Raw genomic sequence first — 18761 nt, forward strand, 5'->3', positions numbered from 1 at the left:
TAAACATGGAAGATTACGATGGAGTCAAAAGAAATTGTCAGCTTCTTGGCAGGTCTGTGAGGAAAGCTGCCCCTGGGTTATTTAGAGTTGCGGAGTCAAATTTGCTACAAACAGAAACATCTAGAAGTAACCGGGCTTATGTGAACGGTCACTTGGTAGTAGCTCACATTGTCAAGCGAGACTTAAGGTTTCTTCAAGCGCTGGCTTGGCCCAGAAGCCTCCTTTTTTGAGTTTTTATGTGAAGACCTCTAGGTTCCAGAATGGGTGGGGCTGGTAGGAGTCCAGATATTGGCCACGACAGTACCCTTGACACAGTTGGGGTTCGGCGGCGGCTCAGGGAACAGTGTGGGCCACCTGTTTTATGACTTAATGTGTCTCAAGACTTCTCCAAGAAGATTGAGATCTGCAGAGAGCAAGTCAGACGTAAGTGACTCCATCTTCTCTTCCTCTTTTTTGTCACAGCGGGTGTTCGTCTGGGACCTGGACGAGACAATCATTATTTTCCACTCTCTGCTCACGGGGACGTTTGCATCCAGATACGGGAAGGTAGGGATCCGTTTTTGTCTTTCTCTCTTTTCTTAAAAAAGGAATCACCTTTATTTATTTGCTTATTGTGTACACATCTGTGTGTCTGGGTGTGAACATGCATGGTGCTGTAAGGCTGAAGGTCAGAGAACAGCCTGGGGAAGTCAGTTCTCACCTTCCACATGTGAGTCTCGGAAACTGAGCCCACGTCATCGTCATCAGGCTTGGCAGCAGGTGCCTTTGCCCACTCAGCCAAATGTGACTGTGTGCCCAGGCTGCTTCTCCTGGGAATCATGGGGGCTGCTCACAAGAAACCCAGAACCACCCCTTTGGGTCAGCCCAGGATTAACACTATGAAATGTTCCTTCGGTGTGTGAGAATTTCATCAATTTCCTATCTGCCATCTCACGAATTTGCTTCCAACACATGAAGTCATCAGTGTCTGTGATTACCAAAGTCCTTGGGGGTCTGCTTCCTTGAAGGGTGTGGTACACCACAGCCAGACGCATAGTAAGCTAGAAAATGGGGCGAAGTGCTTTCCTACTCCCCAGTTATCTGGACTGTGACACAGACGTGTGGAGGCCAGAGGTTGATGGTGGGTAGCTTCCTCTGATTGTCCCCACATCTGTTGAGGTGAGGGTCTCTCTCTGAACCTGGAACTCACTGATTTGATGAGACTGGCTGGCCAGCAAACCCCAGGACCCTGCCTCTGCTCCCCGCCCTGGGGTTGCAGGTGCACACCACCGGCCTGGCTTTTACCCAGGTGTCGAGGATCTGGACTCAGGGCCTTGTGTGTATGTGGGAGCGTGTTACTGAGCCGTCTCCACAGCCTGCTGTGGACTTACAGACCACAGACGAACCATCTCTTCAGGGCGATTTGTAGGGGCTGAATGTGCTACCTAAGAGGAAAACGTAGTAGCCGTCCACTCAGAGGTGAGAGTCGGGGGCAGCTGCTTCCAGCGTGGGTAGAGAAAGAGACTCACCAGGCCTGGGAAACCCTTTTGTTTCTGCTTAGTGTGCTGGACTTGACATCACCTCATGGCTTTCCCAGCTGCTTGCGGTTTTTATGGAGGCTATAACAAGCTGGAGGTGTGATTAACAGGGTAGATTTATTGTCTGCCACAATGCTGTGCCGGATATAAAAATGGTGTCGGGGGTGCAGAAATCTCCTGCCCATAGACACACCATTAATATGTGTGGCAGGGACAGCGGCTTGCGTTTTCAGGCCCTGTGAAGCTTAGGCGAGTGCCAGCAAGAAGAGTGGTACTGACATTAGTGGGCGGGCTCAGCAGCCACAGCAAGCACATGCCCTCCCCTAGGGCCAAAACTAGCAGGTACACTCTTCCCCAGGGCCATTGTGTGGGTGTTCATCCACTCAGTGCAGTGTCACACACATACACACACACACACACACACAGAAGCACACACTGAACATACATTGGGTGAGACTCTGTGGGCCCAGAAGAAGTCATCCCTCCTATGTGTGTCCCCTCGGTGTCTTAAGCTACATCGAGAGGCCCCTCGAGGAAAGGACCCACCTAGCACTCCGTTCTGGGTCCCATGGCCTTGGCCCATGTCATTCCTCAATGCCAGCCACCAGTCCCCAGCGTCACTCCCTCAGCCCAGTCACCACCTTCAGCTGAACCTCTGCTTTCCCACCCACTCCTCTCAGCCTCCCAAGCAGCTGTGACAGCAGATGTGTGCCACTGTGCCCAGCTTCAGTTCTTGTAGTTGATGTCACCTTCTTCACGGGCTCCGTCCTAACCATGTCCATCTATGCATCTCTCCCTAGAGAAGCATGTTGCACTTCTACCATAATTCCATACTTCATGCATGCCTCCTTTGTGGACACAGGGCTCTGAAGACAAGAAACCATGAGCATTTCTCACCTTCCTAACCCAGCGTGGTCCAGGGGACAGGCTTGCTCAGTGAGCCTTTGTTGGATGAGTGAGTCAGGGTGATGTCCTAGGATGCCTGACCTCTGGAGGACCAGGATTCCCATTTCTGTCTTGTTCATTGCTTCATATGCGGTCACAGAACATAGCCTCCCACTTAGCAGGCATTAAGTAATTGTTTGCAGGAAGCAGGGAGGGAGGGGAGGAGGGAGGGGAGGGAGAGGAGGAGGGAGGGGAGGAGGGAGGAGAGAAGGAAGATAGTGTCAAAACAGACATTCCTGACTGGTGGCCACTAGCCAAATTCAGCCTGCAGATATTTTTGTTTGGCCTCTAGAGTACTTAAAAAAAAGTGAATTTATCGCCAACATTTAAAAATCAGGCAATTGTACAGACCAGAAAAGTCCAGATTTCCAGCCCTTCTTGAAAAATGAGGGAATCTGGCAAGCCAGAATTCCCCTGTGACAGCAATCAGCAGGAACCCAACAGCGCTGCCCTTAGGGACAGCGTTCTCCAGGCCCATGGCCCTGCCTGCCCTGACTCTCCCAGAAATGGGGCTCTCTGGGTTTCAGTGCCCTAGAACTACCAGGCTGTAGTAGGTCAGAGCTGGAAGGACCCCAAAACCACCATATGCAATCAGTCTCCATCATTTGAAGGAGAAACTGAAACTCAGAGGAAGTAAGATCACCCAGAGAGAGGTCGGACCCAGGCTCAGGCTCATCTGCCTTCTTGTGTAATCTCTGAATGTCCTCATTTCTCTTCTAGAACCTTCCATTCCCTCCTCCAGCTCCCTGTAAGGTAAAAAATGAGGATTTTTATTTGCTAATTCTGGTGGACCTGAGTTTAAGAGCCTTGAAATAGCAAGTTAACTGCTAATTTCTCATGCACAAGCACACACACACACATATAGACACACACACACACACACACACACACACACACACACACACACGCACGCACCCCTCACAGTCCAGGCAAAAGCAGCTCAAGCTGGACCAACCCCAGGGATGGAAGCTCCTCCAGGCTTACTCTCTGACATCCCAGGAACATTGCTGTCATTGCCAAGATTATTCACAGCTCACCTCATGTCTTCATTCCAGCCAAGAAAAGGGAACGTGAAGAGGGAAGCCATTCTTCATTTTTTTTCTTTTGTTGTTATTGTCATTGTTAAATTTGATGTTTTGCTTGAATGTGTGTCTGTGCACCAATTACATACCTGGTGCCCATGGAGGCCAGAAGAGGGTGTTGGATATCACGGAGTTAGATATAATTGTGAACTACTGTGTGCAGGCTGGGAATTGAACTCAGGCCCTCTGCAGGAGCAGCCAGTGCTCTTAACTGCTGAGCCATCTCTCCAGCCTCTTTTCTTTTGTCTCTCTCTTCTAAGAGGTAGACCCAGAAGATACACATATCACTTCTGTTCACATTCCATTGGCTAAAATTTTGTCACATGACCAAACCTAGCTGCAAGAGAGTCAGGGCAAAATGGTCTTTCTCTGAGGCAATCACATGCCAGTTAAGATGCAGGAGTTCTGTTGCTCTGAGGAGGAGAAAGGAAAAAGAGATAGTGGAAGACAACTGGCAGTTTCTAACCCAAAGTACTGCCCAGTATACCATTATTTCTGTCTATAGAACAACTGGATTTGTGAGTCTGAGCTCTAGAGAGAAGTCCAAGCTACAACTCTGAGTCAGGAAGTCCGAGAAGTGGGAACAACCAACATGAGCATAGTCTTGAGCCCATTTTGCAGACAGAGTAACCAAGACCCAGGAGGCAACTATTTATAACAACTAGAAGTCAAAGCCTCCACTTCTGGCCTGCTGTTCTTTCTCTAGTAGTCATGGTGCCTATTCCTACCAGCTGAGAGCAAGCAGAACTCTAAGAACTGATCGAATCATAATACCTGAACCACCTGGGGATTGTTGAGATTCAGGTCTGGCTAAATATAGGAGCAGCATCCTCAGGCTCACCCTCAGCCAACTTCTGCACAAGGCGATTGATTCCCTCTTGGCAATCTCACCTGAGAAAAGAGTTTCTGCTTCCTGAATCCCAGCACAACTCCTGTCCCACACTGGCTCCCATGCCCATCTGCACTTCCACTTGCCCAGGCTAGACCCAGAGCCCATTTCTGGCGTGGAAGAAATGGAGAGCAAACCATCCTATACTCCAACCAAATGGACTGAGTGGGAGAGGGCTGGGGCCCCCAAAGGAACCTGAAGTACCCTTTCTGGAAGGGTAGAAGCCCTCAGCACATGTGAGTCTGGCTCTGGAGGTCAGAACCCTCTGGACATCCATGCCAAGGACCCATGCCTCACTGTTCACTCAATGGTCACTCTGTTGAGCGTTGCACAGAAGCAGGACTCACATCTGTCACAGCTCCAGCCAGAGGAGGGCTCCCTGTTTACTTAGGGAATAGAGACCAGAGCTGAACGATCAAGGAATGATTCAAAACAGGGTGTTTGCATTTTAAAACAGAAACTGGGCCGTCTTCCTGATCCCAATCAGGGGTGCTGAGTGCAGCTGTCACCCCTCACTTCCGTGCCAACCCCTCCTCCCCAGGACTCACATCCCCCACCCCCATCCCCAGCCCCGCAGTAGCTGCCTCCCACATCTTGTGGACTTGCCCCAGCCATGACTGATCCCTCCTACGCCTCTTACCCACTCTTCTCTGAACCCTGCTTTTCCTGCTGGAATTAGGAGGACACAGGTGGAAGGTATAGGAGCCTTTGCCTGGAACCAGGATGAGATCTGAGGAGAGATGTGTTAACCATCTTTCCTCCCACACTCCCTCTGTGCCACACCTTCCAGAAGCTCCATACAGTGGCTCCAGCTTGCACTGTAGTTGATGATGGCTGTGTTGAGATTCAGTGTGCTTAGCATAAACAACCATCTCAGTATGGATGGCTCAGCGAGTTAGTTTATCCCCAGAATTGAAAGATCAGAGCCACGGTCTCATTTTTAAAGTTTTGTTACATTTATTTAGTATGTGTGTGCATGGCGTTCATGTGGAGGTCAGAGGACAGCTTGTAGGAGTCACTTATCCCCTTCCACTGTGTGGGTCCTGAGGATCAAACTCAGGTGTGTGTGTGGGGGGGGTGACAACCATTCATATACAGGGTTATTTGGACCTGTCCGTTCTACTCCACTGTCTGTGTGTCTGTCTCTATTCAGTACCACACTGTTCTGTTTACATCACCTCTACAGTCAGTTTTGAAATGGGAAGTTGAACCTCCATCTTGACCTCTGTAACTAGCACATCGGTTACATTGTCTGTGGTTTCCACAGGACCTTCGTACATGCTGTCTTGTCTACCAGGAATTTTATTTCCCAGTTCTCCTCAAGGTTCTTCCTTTATTCAGGAACCTGCCCAAATGTTCCCTCATCAAGCAAGCCTTGCTGCCTCCTGTTATTGTTAGTGTTTATTATTAATTTTCTGCCTACTCCCACCCAACAACCAGGGCACATGAATGTAAACTCTGTGATAGCAGTCCCATGACAGGGTTATGTTACTGGAGGTCACAGGCCCTGCCAGGTGTTTCCAGGTTCTTGGTGCCTTAGTCAAAGACCTGAAAAAGGCACAGATTACATGTGGCAGGGGGACTTTTCAGGAAAAGCATCAGGGGCAGATCAGATGTGCTGCCTCACGGCAGCAGCAGACAACTTGAACCAGAGTACTCAAGGGCCTGGGTATTGTCATGCCTTCCGTTTTGGGGTCTAGGAGGAGGAGCTGGTTGGTAAGGGCTGTAGAGCCAAAGGTTTTCTGCTTCGATTGACAGACTTGGATTATGTAAGCCTTTGCTCACTGCACATGCCCCTTCCCATCATGCATCTGATTTTAACCATGCCATTTACCCAGGTCTGTATAGACATAAGAGAGTAAATAGGTGTTTGCCCTAAAAGTTCACTCGGAGGATGTGGTGTGCCTTTTTGCTCACACACCCAGAGCTTGTTCAGGCCAGATCAGGCTCCTGACTCCCATATTCAGACATGTTCTGGAATACATGTCCAGGGGAATACATAAAAGGGGAGTTACTAGACCCACAAGATGGCTCAGCAGGTAAAGTTGCTTGATGACCTGAGTTCAGTCCCTAGAAACCACAGTGGAAAGAGAGAACTAACTCCCAAAAGTTAACCTCTGACCTGCATAGAGACAATGTGGCATATGTGTGGCGTATACTCACAGACCCGATAAGAATAAATACAATAAATTGTTTAAAAAGGAGAGTTACCAAGTGGCTCCTGAGGAAGGGCTAGCTAATCCTACTGTTTGGAGATGAGTGTGCACACAGCCCAAGCCAAGTGGAGTCCCAGCCCATTTAGCTATTCCCTATGCTTGCCGGCCTCAGTTAGGTACCTCAGGCATAAAACCAAACTGTACCAAAACTTGAGATGTGAATATCAGCCAGATTTTAATACAGTGTTTGAAAAACTCAGATCAATACCAAAACTCAATAATGAAAGAAAATCAACATTTGAATAAAGGTAAGTCTTGTAATCCAGGTCACAATCAGCATCACTGTGTAGAGAAAAGAGCTTCCATTTAATCCTAATTCTTTGGCCCCAGTGACCTTTAAGTCTTTACAGGGCAAATTTACCAGTGAGACAACAGCAGGAACAGGCTTTACAGAGAGTCCTGGTGGGTTTTGTGTGTGTGTGTGTGTGTGTGTGTGTGTGTGTGTGTGTGTGTGTGGTGTATTCACACGTGTGTACATGTTGAGGCCAGAGGAGGATGTCAGGTGTCCTCTGTCACTCTCTGCCTTGTTCCCTTGAGACAGGGTCTCTCACTGAACCTGGAGATAGCAGGAAGTGAGTCCCGGTGATCCCCCTGTCTCCACCCCCCACTGTGCTCGGGTTATAAGTGTATTGTGGCCATGCCCAGTTTTGGAACTCAGGTCCTCGCGGGTGTGGTAAGCCCTCTTTACCCACCATGCCTCCTCCACAGTCTCCAATATAGTTGTGTTTTTATTGTGCAGGTTTTGTTAACTTTTTCCACTTGATCCAAAGTATGGAAAAATGTTTTCCTGAGAATTTTGGGTTGTGTGGTGCGCGGGTCAGTTTCCTTCTGCCTTGGACTGGACTGGAGCACTGTCCCAGCTGCAGCCTGGGACTAAAACAGAGCCTGGCAGGCAGTGGGAGCCAGAAGTGTCTGCTGGGACCGTGAGTGTTGACAAGGAGACACTTAAAGTGTGGAGCAGAAAGAGTTCTCATCCCTCGCTGCACTAAATGGAGTCAAGCCTATGTTCTCCGCCTTCTTCACCAGCCTTCCCCAGACTGGATCAGACATCCGGAGTCTCAGCGGCAAGGACCTGGGTGAGGGCTTGATACAGTCCTCAGCCGCTCAGGGTGGCGCTGGGGTGTGTCCCGTTCTTGTCCCTGAGCTTTTCATGGTGAGGCTAGCCATGGTCATGGCCGTCTCACCCCACCCAGACTGTCCCTCTGGTGGGCTTAGCTCCTACATGGGCCAACGGGGAGAGGGCCTCACGGGCACTTCAGTGCTCATGGAGTGGGGAGGCCAGGGATCCTCAGAACTCCCTCCTCCTCCTCGGTGGGTTTGAGCTTTGGGGAACTAGGCCAAAAAACCAGCAACTTCCAACCCGTCCCTTTATGTGGGGGAATCGGGAAGGAAAGGGCAGAGGGGACTCACAAGGTCACCCATTTTCTGCCATGTCGTTGTGGGAGGGAACAGCAGAGCCTGTGGGTCAAACAGAGAGGCAGCTGACATTGTTGCAGTATACCCAAGACTCGGCCCCCTAGTGTGCTGCAGGGGAGTGCCACAGGGGAGTATGCCGCACAGGAGCCCAGACAGCATCCGCAGCTCAGCTCTGCAAGCATCCAGCCCCTCCTGGCCAGAGCCATATCCCAAGCACTGGGGATACAGCAGGGAGCCAAGGCCAAGAAAAACTTACATCTTTGAGATGAGAAAGAAGACAATAAATGAGATAAATCAGAAACACAGAGAAAAGCCGTGGTAGTATACATCTGCGGTCCCAGCATTAGGAGGCTGAGGCAGGAGGATCACCAATTTGAAGCCAACCTGGGCTACACAGACAGAGCCCTTATCGGAAAGAAGGAGAGCGGGACAGAGAAAGAAAGCATAAAGAGGTAAGGGGGGGCAGGAAGTATCGCAGGAACAGGGCTCACATTCAAGAAAGGCAGCCTTACAGAGAAGCCACATTTGAATATAAACCTAAAAGGAGGTTGGAGAAATGGATGCCTGGTAGAAAAACAGGGGATTAGCATCTGCCAAGGTCCTGAGGCAAGAAGTCTCCCTGGTGAGCATGAAAACCAGCCGAGAGGCCAGTGAGGCTGCGGCAGGGCAGGAGTTGGGGACAGCGCAATGGGACAGGGCTCTGCTGTGAAACAGGAGCCCCGGAGTTGGGGGCAGAGGAAAAGCCAGGCCACATTCTCTTCCTGAAGCCCTGGCTGCTCCCCAGGGAGGCATCGTTGGAATTGGGGAGAGCCCCCAGAAGTGGGTGCTGTGGTCCAGTTGAAAGACACTCTTTGTCAGGGGTAATGGTGCACGCCTTTAATCCCAACACTAGGGAGACAGAGGCAGGAGGATCTCTTAGTTGAGGCCAACCTGGTCTACATAGCCAGTTCCAGGACAGCCAAGGCTACACGGAGAAATCCTGTCTCAAAAAAAAAAAAAAAAAAAAATGACGCTGTTCAGGGGTTGGGGATTTAGCTCAGTGGTAGAGCACTTGCCTAGCAAGTGCAAGGCCCTGGGTTCGGTCCTCAGCTCCGGAAAAAAAAAAATGACGCTGTTCACTTTCAGAGGTGGAGCAGGGAAGGAGAAGCGTAGCAGGCTGGCTCTCTGTTCTGAAAGCAGAACTGACCACAGATAAAGATGTGAAGCAGAGACACTGTCAATACAAAGTGTGCTCCGAGAGCAAGAGGTATTAAGTTCAATTCCCAAAACCCACAGTGACACACTTGTAATCTCAGCACTAGGGAGGAGACATGCACACACACACACACACACACACACACACATCCATATACCACACACACATATATTGTATACACATAGAAACATAGTCCATACACCACACACCTCACACATACAAACACATACACATACACCGCGTGCACACACATACACATACAAATTTACACACACACACACCACACACACACACACACACACACACACACAATTTTAAAAATAGAAATGATTGTGTTGCTCTTCTGACATTTCTAAGGTTCGGGTAAGAAGGGCCGGGCAGACAGTTCATCCCCAGGCCCTTGGGTTGAATCCCCACCCCCACCCACCTCAGGACACAGCTCTGTTCACAGCTGCCTCTCAGGCATCTAGACCTTTCCATTCTCTGACAAACACCAGCCAAAGTGCTTAAGGACCGCTGTTTATTTTATTTCTTTAATGAGAAAACCTTCGCGTTCCTCCGGAGTTCAGCTGTGTTTATTTACACTGTGCTGGGCTCTGGGCCTGCGACAGCCTGAGGTCTGACGGGCTGCGGAGCCCCAGCCCCAGCAAAACACAGTCCTTAGAACTCTATAAAGTAGACTCTCAAAATAAATACTGCCTAATTCGCTCGGCAGAGGTGGATTAAGTCAAGATGAATACAATTTAGAAAGGATTTGCTGAGGAAGTGGGAGATTTTGTTCCCCCCGCTGGGGTTGAGCTCACGTTAGAATCTTTTCTCCACCTTCAGACTCTGGCAGTTAAGCTATTTGGTTCTTGTGACCAATGAAGAAACAACTTGCATGGGCACTTCCGACCCACGGTTATTTTGTTTGTGGTACAAGAGGGTTGGGGGTAGCTTCCCTGGTCACTTCCCCCATCCTGTAAGGCATGAAACACAGGCATCTGCTGTTTTGCTGGGGGTGGACCAGGAGGGAGCCAGAGAAGCTTTGAAAGATGTCACGCAGGTGAATGACAGTCACAGGGCCTCTGGCAGGGGGCGGTACCCTTTGTCATCCTAATCCCTTATAATAGCTAACCCCCAAGCAGGAGCCTAAATGCGAGGGCCTGTGCTTATGCGTCTTCTTGGCATTAAAGGATCCCATTCAATAGAAAATAGAGGTTTTGGTGACGGCTAGGGGTTATCTGGAAAGCGTTCATTACGGTCTGTCTTTGAAGCCGAGGCTTGTCTCCTTGTGGAATCCCCCAGCTTGGGTCGAGGGGACTGGGGGCTAGTTAAAGACTTAGTAAGGGCTGCCTCCTCCCCTTGCCAGCCCCGTCCCTGCTGCCCACCGGCTGGAGGGGACCTGCGAGGAGAAGAAAGAAGGCTTCCCTCTGTTCTGAAAACCTAAGAGAACTCACTAGGGTTGGGGCGAGAGGTTCTTTTGTTCTCTAAATACAGGGGCTGTGCTCTCAATGGTCATGGTGAGAAAGTCTCGGGTGCCCTGGAAACCGAAACAATGGCAGGGGTTTTCCTTTTCAAGTCGAGAGGGTACCCCTACACCCCCTCCTCTGCCCGCACCCACCTGTGCGTCATGCCGTTTAGTCTCCAACAATGGGGGGTTTGAGCGTGTCAAAGGTTGCTGGGATTCCCGGAGCCTCTGGTGCTGGAGTGTGGCTGGATGGTGGCAGGTGGGCACCAGCACTGTCGTTGTTAGGGTTCAGCTTCCCATATTCCCTCTGAGTTTATGGATCTGGGGGCCCCTTTAATGGCAGGAGGCAGAGTTTGGGGGAACTCCCACTAGGACCTTATTCTAAGGAGGAGCGTATAGCTAAAGGATCCCTCTGGGGACACAAGCGGGTGGTGAAATATCATTTGGTCATGAAGAGGAAGGGAGCAGTGTGTTATAAGAGTTGGAGTGTGTGATTCCAGATGGGCATGTCCAAGGAGCTAGGATGTGAACTGGTGGTGACCTGGGGTAAAGGATACTAGAGAACCAGTGTTTTGTGGGGATGCAGAGTTATTTTTCAGTGAAGAAAACTTTGGGAAGTAGATGGAGATGGTCGCTGCTCCTGAGTTATATACTCAAAAAAAAAAAAAAAAAAAAGTTTGGGAGCTGAAGAGTTGGCTCAGTGGTTAAGAGCACTGACTGCTCTTGCAGAAGACCTGGTTCAATTCCCAGCACCTCATGGAACTCCATTTTCAGGGGATCTGACACCCTCTTCTGACCTCCTTGGATATCAGGCAAGCATGTGTTGCATGGACCTACATGCAGGCAAAACACCTGTATTCATAAAGTGAACCAATTAATATTCAAACCTGTGCCAGACACAGTGGAGCACACCTGTAATCGCCACACTTGGGGAAGGTGTGGGGGCTGGAGGCAGGAGGACCAAGAGTAAGGGTAGCCTCACTACATGATATTCCGTCTCAAAAGAAGTTTCTTTGGGGTTTTGCTAAGGATGGAATCCAGGGTCTGTGTATGTTCAACAAGCATTCTACAGCTGAGCTACACACACACACACACACACACACACACACACACACACACACACACACTGCCCCAGATTGTATGCTTTAAAAATGAGAAAGGGAGAGGGGAAAAGGCCAGAGGAATGAAGGACTTAAGAAAGGGAGGAGACACAGTGGAGCACACCTGTAATCCCAACACCTGGTGGGTAGAGGCAGAAAGATCAGGAGTTCGAGGCAGGGCCAGCCAAAGACGGCAGCGGATGGTGAAAGCACTTGCCACCAAGCCTGATGACTTGAGTTTGGCCTCAGGGATCCACAAGGAGAAAACTGACTCCAAAGTTGTCTTCTGACCTCCACGTGCAAGTTGTAGCACATGTATTCACACATACACACAATGAATAAGTATTTAAAAACAAACAGAAGTTCAAGGTCATCCTCAGGTACACAGAGATGGTTCAAGACAGAGGAGACTTTGAAGAGCCTCTACATGGAGAAATAAATGCTGAGTGCTTGTGCCCATGCTCAGTGGATCCTGTGGAAGCTCAGCCATCCACCATACCCTGTCCATCTGTATAACTGGTACATACATTCCACAAAAAGGAATAGTGTGAGTTATAAGGCGAAAACTCCAGATCCCTTGGTTATCATACACAGCAAAGGCTTTTTAAGCATGCAAGGTTTCTCCAGCTCCCCCAGCTCCCAGCCTTGACTCCCAGGTCAGGATCTTGTGCTGTGGACCTTTTCCATTCTGTGTACCGAGTATGGCCCACCAATTGTCCTTGTAAGTAAAGTTCTGTTGACACACAGCGGCTCCCAAGCACTTACATGTTCTCCATGGCTGCTCTTTTGATGCAGCGGGAGAGCTGAGGAGTTGTATTTGAGACCACACAGAACGTGGAGCCTAGGCTACCGGATTTGTATAGAAAAAGTTCACCCTCTTGTGGTCTAAAGTGTAGGCTCTAGAACCAGATGGCTCAAGTTCAAAGCCAGCCTCATTTCCTAGCTGTATCTCACAAGTTGGTCTCCCTGTGCCTCAGTTTCCACCTGTGGAATACAGTTGTGATATCAACAGGGTCAAGGTTGGAATGTGCACATTAACATGTCACGTGTATTTAGGAGGGTTCAGCTCTGCGGTAGGCAGATCTTATAAAGCAAATGAATGCAGTGTCTTACAGGCTGGATTCTTAAACCACCTGTGGTAATGAACACCTGTGATTCCAGGGCTCAGAGGCTAATGCACGGAAGATCAGGGTTCAAAGCCAACCAGACCCTGTATCCAAAAAAAAAAAAAAAAAAAAAAAAAAAAAGGAAAAAAAGAAAAAACTGAATCTTAAAAATCAAATAGGCTGTCACAAGTACTCAAAGTGTTGGCTGTAATGGGACAATAACCATAGACAGCACACAAGTCATATGTGTGGTTGTGTTTCAATAAAACTTTATTCATGGACAGAAAAGGAAGTGAATCTTTAGAAGCAGGCTGCTGGGACCAGGAGTAGTAGTTCTGCCTGTAGTCCTTAATACTAGGGAGACTGAGGCAGGAGGTATCCCTCCAGGTTGGAGGTCAGTCTGGGATACATAGCAAAATCTTGTCTCAAAAAAATAAAAAGTGCTGGGTGGTGATGGTGCACGCCTTTAATCCCAGCACTCAGGAGGCAGAGGCAGGTGGATCTCTGTGAGTTTGAGGCCAGCCTGGTCTACAGAGCGAGATCCAGGACAGCCAGAACTGTTACACAGAGACACCCTTTCTCAAGACAACCAATATTAATTAATTAATATAAAGCATGTTGCTGGTTGTGTCCGCTGCTGTGCCTGTGGAAGGGATGCTGAAGGATTGCTACTTGTAATGAGCAAAGAGAGAAACTACTGAGCGCCGCTAAGGACTCGGGGTAGAGCCTCAAGTAGCTACTGGATACCATCTGGACCTACGTGTTCAGAGCCACTCTGTGGGCACTAGGCTCCCGTGCCAGCCACGCCTCTCCGTCCTGGCATCCTGCACCCGGCTCATGTCAGGGTGATCGTCTCACCCAGGCCTTCAGAATTTTCCCTCTTTTAGTACAGGCAGCCGCTGGGTCCAGGGCAAACAAGATGGAGGCTGCTGCCTCCTCTGTGTTTCTGGCTTTGAATTTCTGGCCTCAGGTAAGAGTGAAAAATGCTGCAGCTAGCCGGCATTGCAGTCTTTAAACGTACACGATTAAAAAACAAGAAGGAGAACCCATGTGCTGTGGGGCTACATGACACCCTGAGAGCGGAAACAGCTGAGACATCTTTTTTCTCTTCCTCATGACCCTGATTCCATCATGAGTCCTCAGTTGGCTCTTGCTGTGGCCATGACAGAATTTATCCCGAGGTCTTTGGCGAAGTTCTTGTTTGTACAGATAGACCCATTTGTTGAGCTTTTCAGATTTTTCTCACTCTCCTGTTCTCTGGAACTGCCAAGGAAGCAAGTTTGAGGGGTTTTTTTTTGTTTGGGTTTGTTTTTTCTTTACTGTTCAAACATGTGAATTAACCTGTTTTTTTTTTTCACTAACATCATTTTCTTGTCTCCCTCTTTAGAAAAAAAATAGTTTTTTCTTTTTTCTTTTTCTTTCTCTAACAAGCTGATCTGTTTTCCAGGAGTTTCCAAGTAATTAAACCCAATTAAAACCATTAAATTCTTGCTTTTAACGACAACTTTATTATGAAAGGCTAACCGCAAGGAGGAGGTTTAACTGGCAGAGGCTTCCACTGTGTGCTAATCCGCCCCTGACCTCTGGCTGACACTCAAAGAGATAAACCCCACAGAACAGGCGAGCTGCTTTAATGAATAGCTTTAATTAGTACTTTTCTTCCTCGTGGCAGAGTAATTATTTGTTCGGCTTATAAACAGCTACTTGGCAGGAATATTTAAAGGCCCGGTTGGTTTGGGAGGTGTGATAGCTTCAATCCATTTTGTGTGTGCAGGTGGGATTTTTTTTTTTTTTTTTTTAAGTAAGAGAGGGGTCTTCATGCAGAAGTATATCATCCTGAAATTGGGGGTGTCAGGGTAATTGACACAGAAGAAGAAGTGAGGTGACCGCAGGCGGCAGGCTGGGATCCAGCTTCAGAGTTAACGCAACACCCACCCTGTGGAGGGAACGTGGGCAAGCCCAGACAGCACCACTCGGGGACACAAGCCTGGCTCCAGGGCAGTCTGGATCCTGACAGGAGAGGAAAGGGCCCGGGTGGCACAGTGCCAAGCCGGCACCCTCCCTCTGCCCCAAAACCTTTGCCCAGGTGGCATCTGAAGAAGGAGGGACCAAGTTGACACTATAGGTGTGGCCAGAGAGGCCCAGGATGACAGCCAGGCCAACCCCGAAGGCAGAGTGCTTCCCCCGGTGAGCAGACTGGTGTTGATGACCCACCTCTGGGAAGCAGGTGCTTTGGCGGCACAAGTCAGGAGGAAGGGCATGAAGTTAAGTGAGCCGCCCCAAGTCACCTTTGGAAAGTACAGGCAGCGTGCCAGTGTGCACCCAGGGTCCTCAGTGAGGACCTTTCTAACTGCTGGGTCTCACTTCCTCCTTGAGACACAAAAGAGGCACCTTCTGCCTTGGTTGTTGGGAGATTTCCATATGGGGGAGGGGCGGGGTCTCATGTAGCCCAGGCTGGCTTGGAACTCACTAGATAGTCAAAGATGACCTTGAACTGAACCTCCACCTCCCAAGTGCTGGGATTACAGTCACACACCGCACTCTAGGTTTATTTGGTGCTGGGGATCGACCTCCAGGCTTCGGGCAAGCTAAGCGAGCGATCTGCCAGTTGAGCCCCAGCCCCAGCCCTGGGTTGGTTCGTGTTTTTTTCATTTTTGTTTTTAATGTAATTCAGTTTGTCCGAGGTGGAAAGCTAGTTTCAGTTCAGCGGTTCCCACTCCGTAACTCCAAACTTGGTTTGCTAACGCCGTGCCCTGAGAGCAGCACTTTCTCATCTGCAGTCCTCTGGAGTGGGGCTTCTCGGCTGCAGTGACTTGGCTCCGGGGCCTGTTGGGCCAAGTCTGGAGATGTCTGTGGCTGTCATCCCTGGGGGGAGGCGGGGAGTTGCTATTGGCATTAGGGGTGGAGACTAGAGGCACAGATACCCAGGAAGGCCCCCTCTGGAAATACTATTAACACTGAGCTGGGGCTGGAGAAATGGCTCCACGAGGAATGTGCATCCTATGCAAGCGTCAGGACCTGAGCTTGGATCCTTGGCACCCACGTAAAGCCAGGCATGGCAGCACACGTCTGTAACCCTATTACTGGGGGCGAGGGGGAGTGTAGGCAGTAGAGACAGGTGGATCCCAAGGCTCACTCACCGTCCAGCTCCAGGTTCAGTGAGAGACCCTGTTTCAAAAATAAGATGGAAAATAATAGAGGAAGGTTCCCTGAGTCAACTTCTGTCCTCCACATCTGCACACCTGAGCACATATATGCACATATCATACAACACACATACATATATCCCACAAACACATACACCACATATGCATCTATCACACATATACATTCACAAACATACATATAGACACACCATATATACCACACATGCACCCACCCACACATCACACATGCATATCTCACACATGCACACACACAGCTAAGGCAAACCCCCCTGGTTGTGTTACTAGAATACTCAGACTATGTACTCTAGGCACCTTGCAAGCAAGCGACGGCCATGTTGATGTGCCCACTTGTAGCCTGGGAAAGGCTCAGTGGTAAAGCACTTGCCTGGTACACACAGTGGCCTTGTATCCAGAAGCACAAGAAGAAAAATTAACCAGCCCATTAAAGTTGTTAACCATCCATCAGCAATCTTTCAGAAACACATCTAAAAAACCAAATGCCAGAGGATGAGTTTCTCTCTCTCTCTCTCTCTCTCTCTCTCTCTCTCTCTCTCTCTCTCTCTCTCTCTCTCTCTGGGGTGGGGGGGTGGGGGGGTGGGGGGGTCTGCGTGTGAGGTCAGAGAACAACCCTGTAGAGTTGGTTCTCTCCTAGCCTTGCTTGGGCCCCAAGAATCAAATTCAGGTTGCCAGGCTAACACAGCAAATGCCTTTACCCTCGAAGCCATTCTGAAAAAGTAGACAACAGCTGTCTTAAAATAGGCATTTATCAAAAGAAACATGACCATGGCCTTCACGGCCATAAAAGTAAAGTATTCTGTTTAATATCACTGTCTCTGCAAAAACACATTCAGGGAGTGAAGTGGTTACAATTTTAGTTTTCTTTTTGATTTGAGTGGTCCTGGGTTCAAATCCCAGCTCTTGCCACTGTTATCAGTGTAGCCTTAGAATCTTGATTTGTCTGAAGGAAATAAGCTGTGGACATAGGGCCGGCCATATACAGTCACATCTGAGAAGAGCTTGCTGGAGCAACTGCTGGTCCAGATGTGAGAAATCAGACACCTGCTCTGGTGAAGTTGCCTCCTACGGGTGTGTGGGACTGGTGAGATTCTACATCACAAGTACCTAAAATACTTAAGGTGATTTCCAATCATCATAAATGCTATTAAAAATTAAAAGGAAGGCCTGGAGAGATGGCTCAGTGGTTAGAAGCACTGGCTGCTCTACAGAGGACCCAGGTTCAATTCCCAGCACCCACATGGTGGCTCACAACCAACCATCTGTAAGTCCAGTTCCAGGCAATCCGATGCCCCTTTCTGGTCTCCATGGGTACTAGGCATGCACATGGTGCACAAACATGCATCAGACAAAACATATATACCTATAAAATTTTAAATTTAAAAAAATCTATAAAAATGGCTGTGGCTTAGTTAGTGGAGTGCTTGTCCACCATACTCTTGTATAATATTAGAGGGACCAGTCTTAATATTATACATCCCAGGGGCTCAGGAGAGAGAACTACAAACGGCGAGGACTATTTTCGGGAAATAGAGTCTGAGCACACCGAGCTCTTAGTCTAGTCATTTATTCTTCCAAATCTTCTTGTCCATCTTCCCATGCCCTGGAAATCCCGGTCTATGTACACTTACAAGCAGTAACCCCTTGGCAGTGCAAAGCCAGGCTTCCGGGATCAAACGGAGGGGTGATAAGAATCACAAAGGGGGGCAGTAATTGTTAATTATCATTTGCAACCCCAAAGGGAAGTGACTAATGGGGAAATGAATTAACTAAAGGCTAAATTCGGGTAATATCTAAGAAGAGGGAATCTTATGTGCTCAACTATAGTCTTAAACGTGATTGGTAGAAAATGTTAAGAATCTATGAGTTGCTAGGTCAATGGGAGAAAATAAAACTGCCTTCTTTTTTCCTGTGGCTCCTATCTGTCCAAGCTCTGCCATTTTTCTGCAGGGTGGGGGTAAGTGTGCTCAGTCACTAGGCAACCTGTGTACAGCTAGATGCCTCTGGTGATAGTTAAAGGGAGATCTGGAACTAGAGGTAAGGTTTGGGAAAGGAGGGAGTTAAGCTTAATTGGCACATCCGCCAGGCCTTCTCAAACAGGTAGTCTGGATGCTTAAGAGAATACAGAAGTATCTCTGATAAGGTACTTTCCTCCATCTGGGGATGGACCTGGCCGGATGCTGCCAATGACAATAATTACAGGGAGGCTTGAACTGGGGTTCTGGCTGAGCATAGCTGTCAGGGCAGAAGGTTATCTAACTGTTCCTAGAAGTGGTTATGTAAGGAGTTAGAGGTCCATAAAGTTAGTAAGGCTGTAAGAAAGGAGGGTCTGAGCTAAATTGTGTAAAGCTATTACTTAAGGTCCACCTGACGGTGTCTCCTTGTGGAATTTACCTTACCTTGAGTTAGGAGACTAGCATGTGGTGGTCTGAGCTGTTATTTCTGTTAGTCCTTGAATGTGGCTAAGGGAGATATCTGATTCCAGTGCTGAAAGGGGAGAAACAGATGGGCTGGGGGGAAGGAAGTCTTTCCTGAGGCTGTTCTCCAGATACCTTGAATGTATGTGTCCAAGAGTGATCAGTCCACACTGTTAGCAATTCTTAGGGAAAAATCAATTGGGAAAACTATGAAGGTACACATGATTTTCATAACAGAAGACAGCT

General features: G+C 48.8%; 1 protein-coding gene across 1 annotated transcript in view; it reads left to right on the top strand.

The window, feature by feature from the left end:
- The window catches only part of Eya2 (EYA transcriptional coactivator and phosphatase 2), a 106952-nt gene that overhangs the window by 61999 nt on the left and 26192 nt on the right, over window positions 1-18761 (top strand). Inside the window, exon 8 of the mRNA XM_059259773.1 lies at window positions 463-546. Coding sequence (XP_059115756.1) covers window positions 463-546 — 84 coding nt within the window. The remainder of the gene's footprint in view (window positions 1-462; window positions 547-18761) is intronic.

The sequence above is a fragment of the Peromyscus eremicus genome, chromosome 4 (assembly GCF_949786415.1).
Source record: "Peromyscus eremicus chromosome 4, PerEre_H2_v1, whole genome shotgun sequence".
Lineage (NCBI taxonomy): Eukaryota > Metazoa > Chordata > Mammalia > Rodentia > Cricetidae > Peromyscus > Peromyscus eremicus.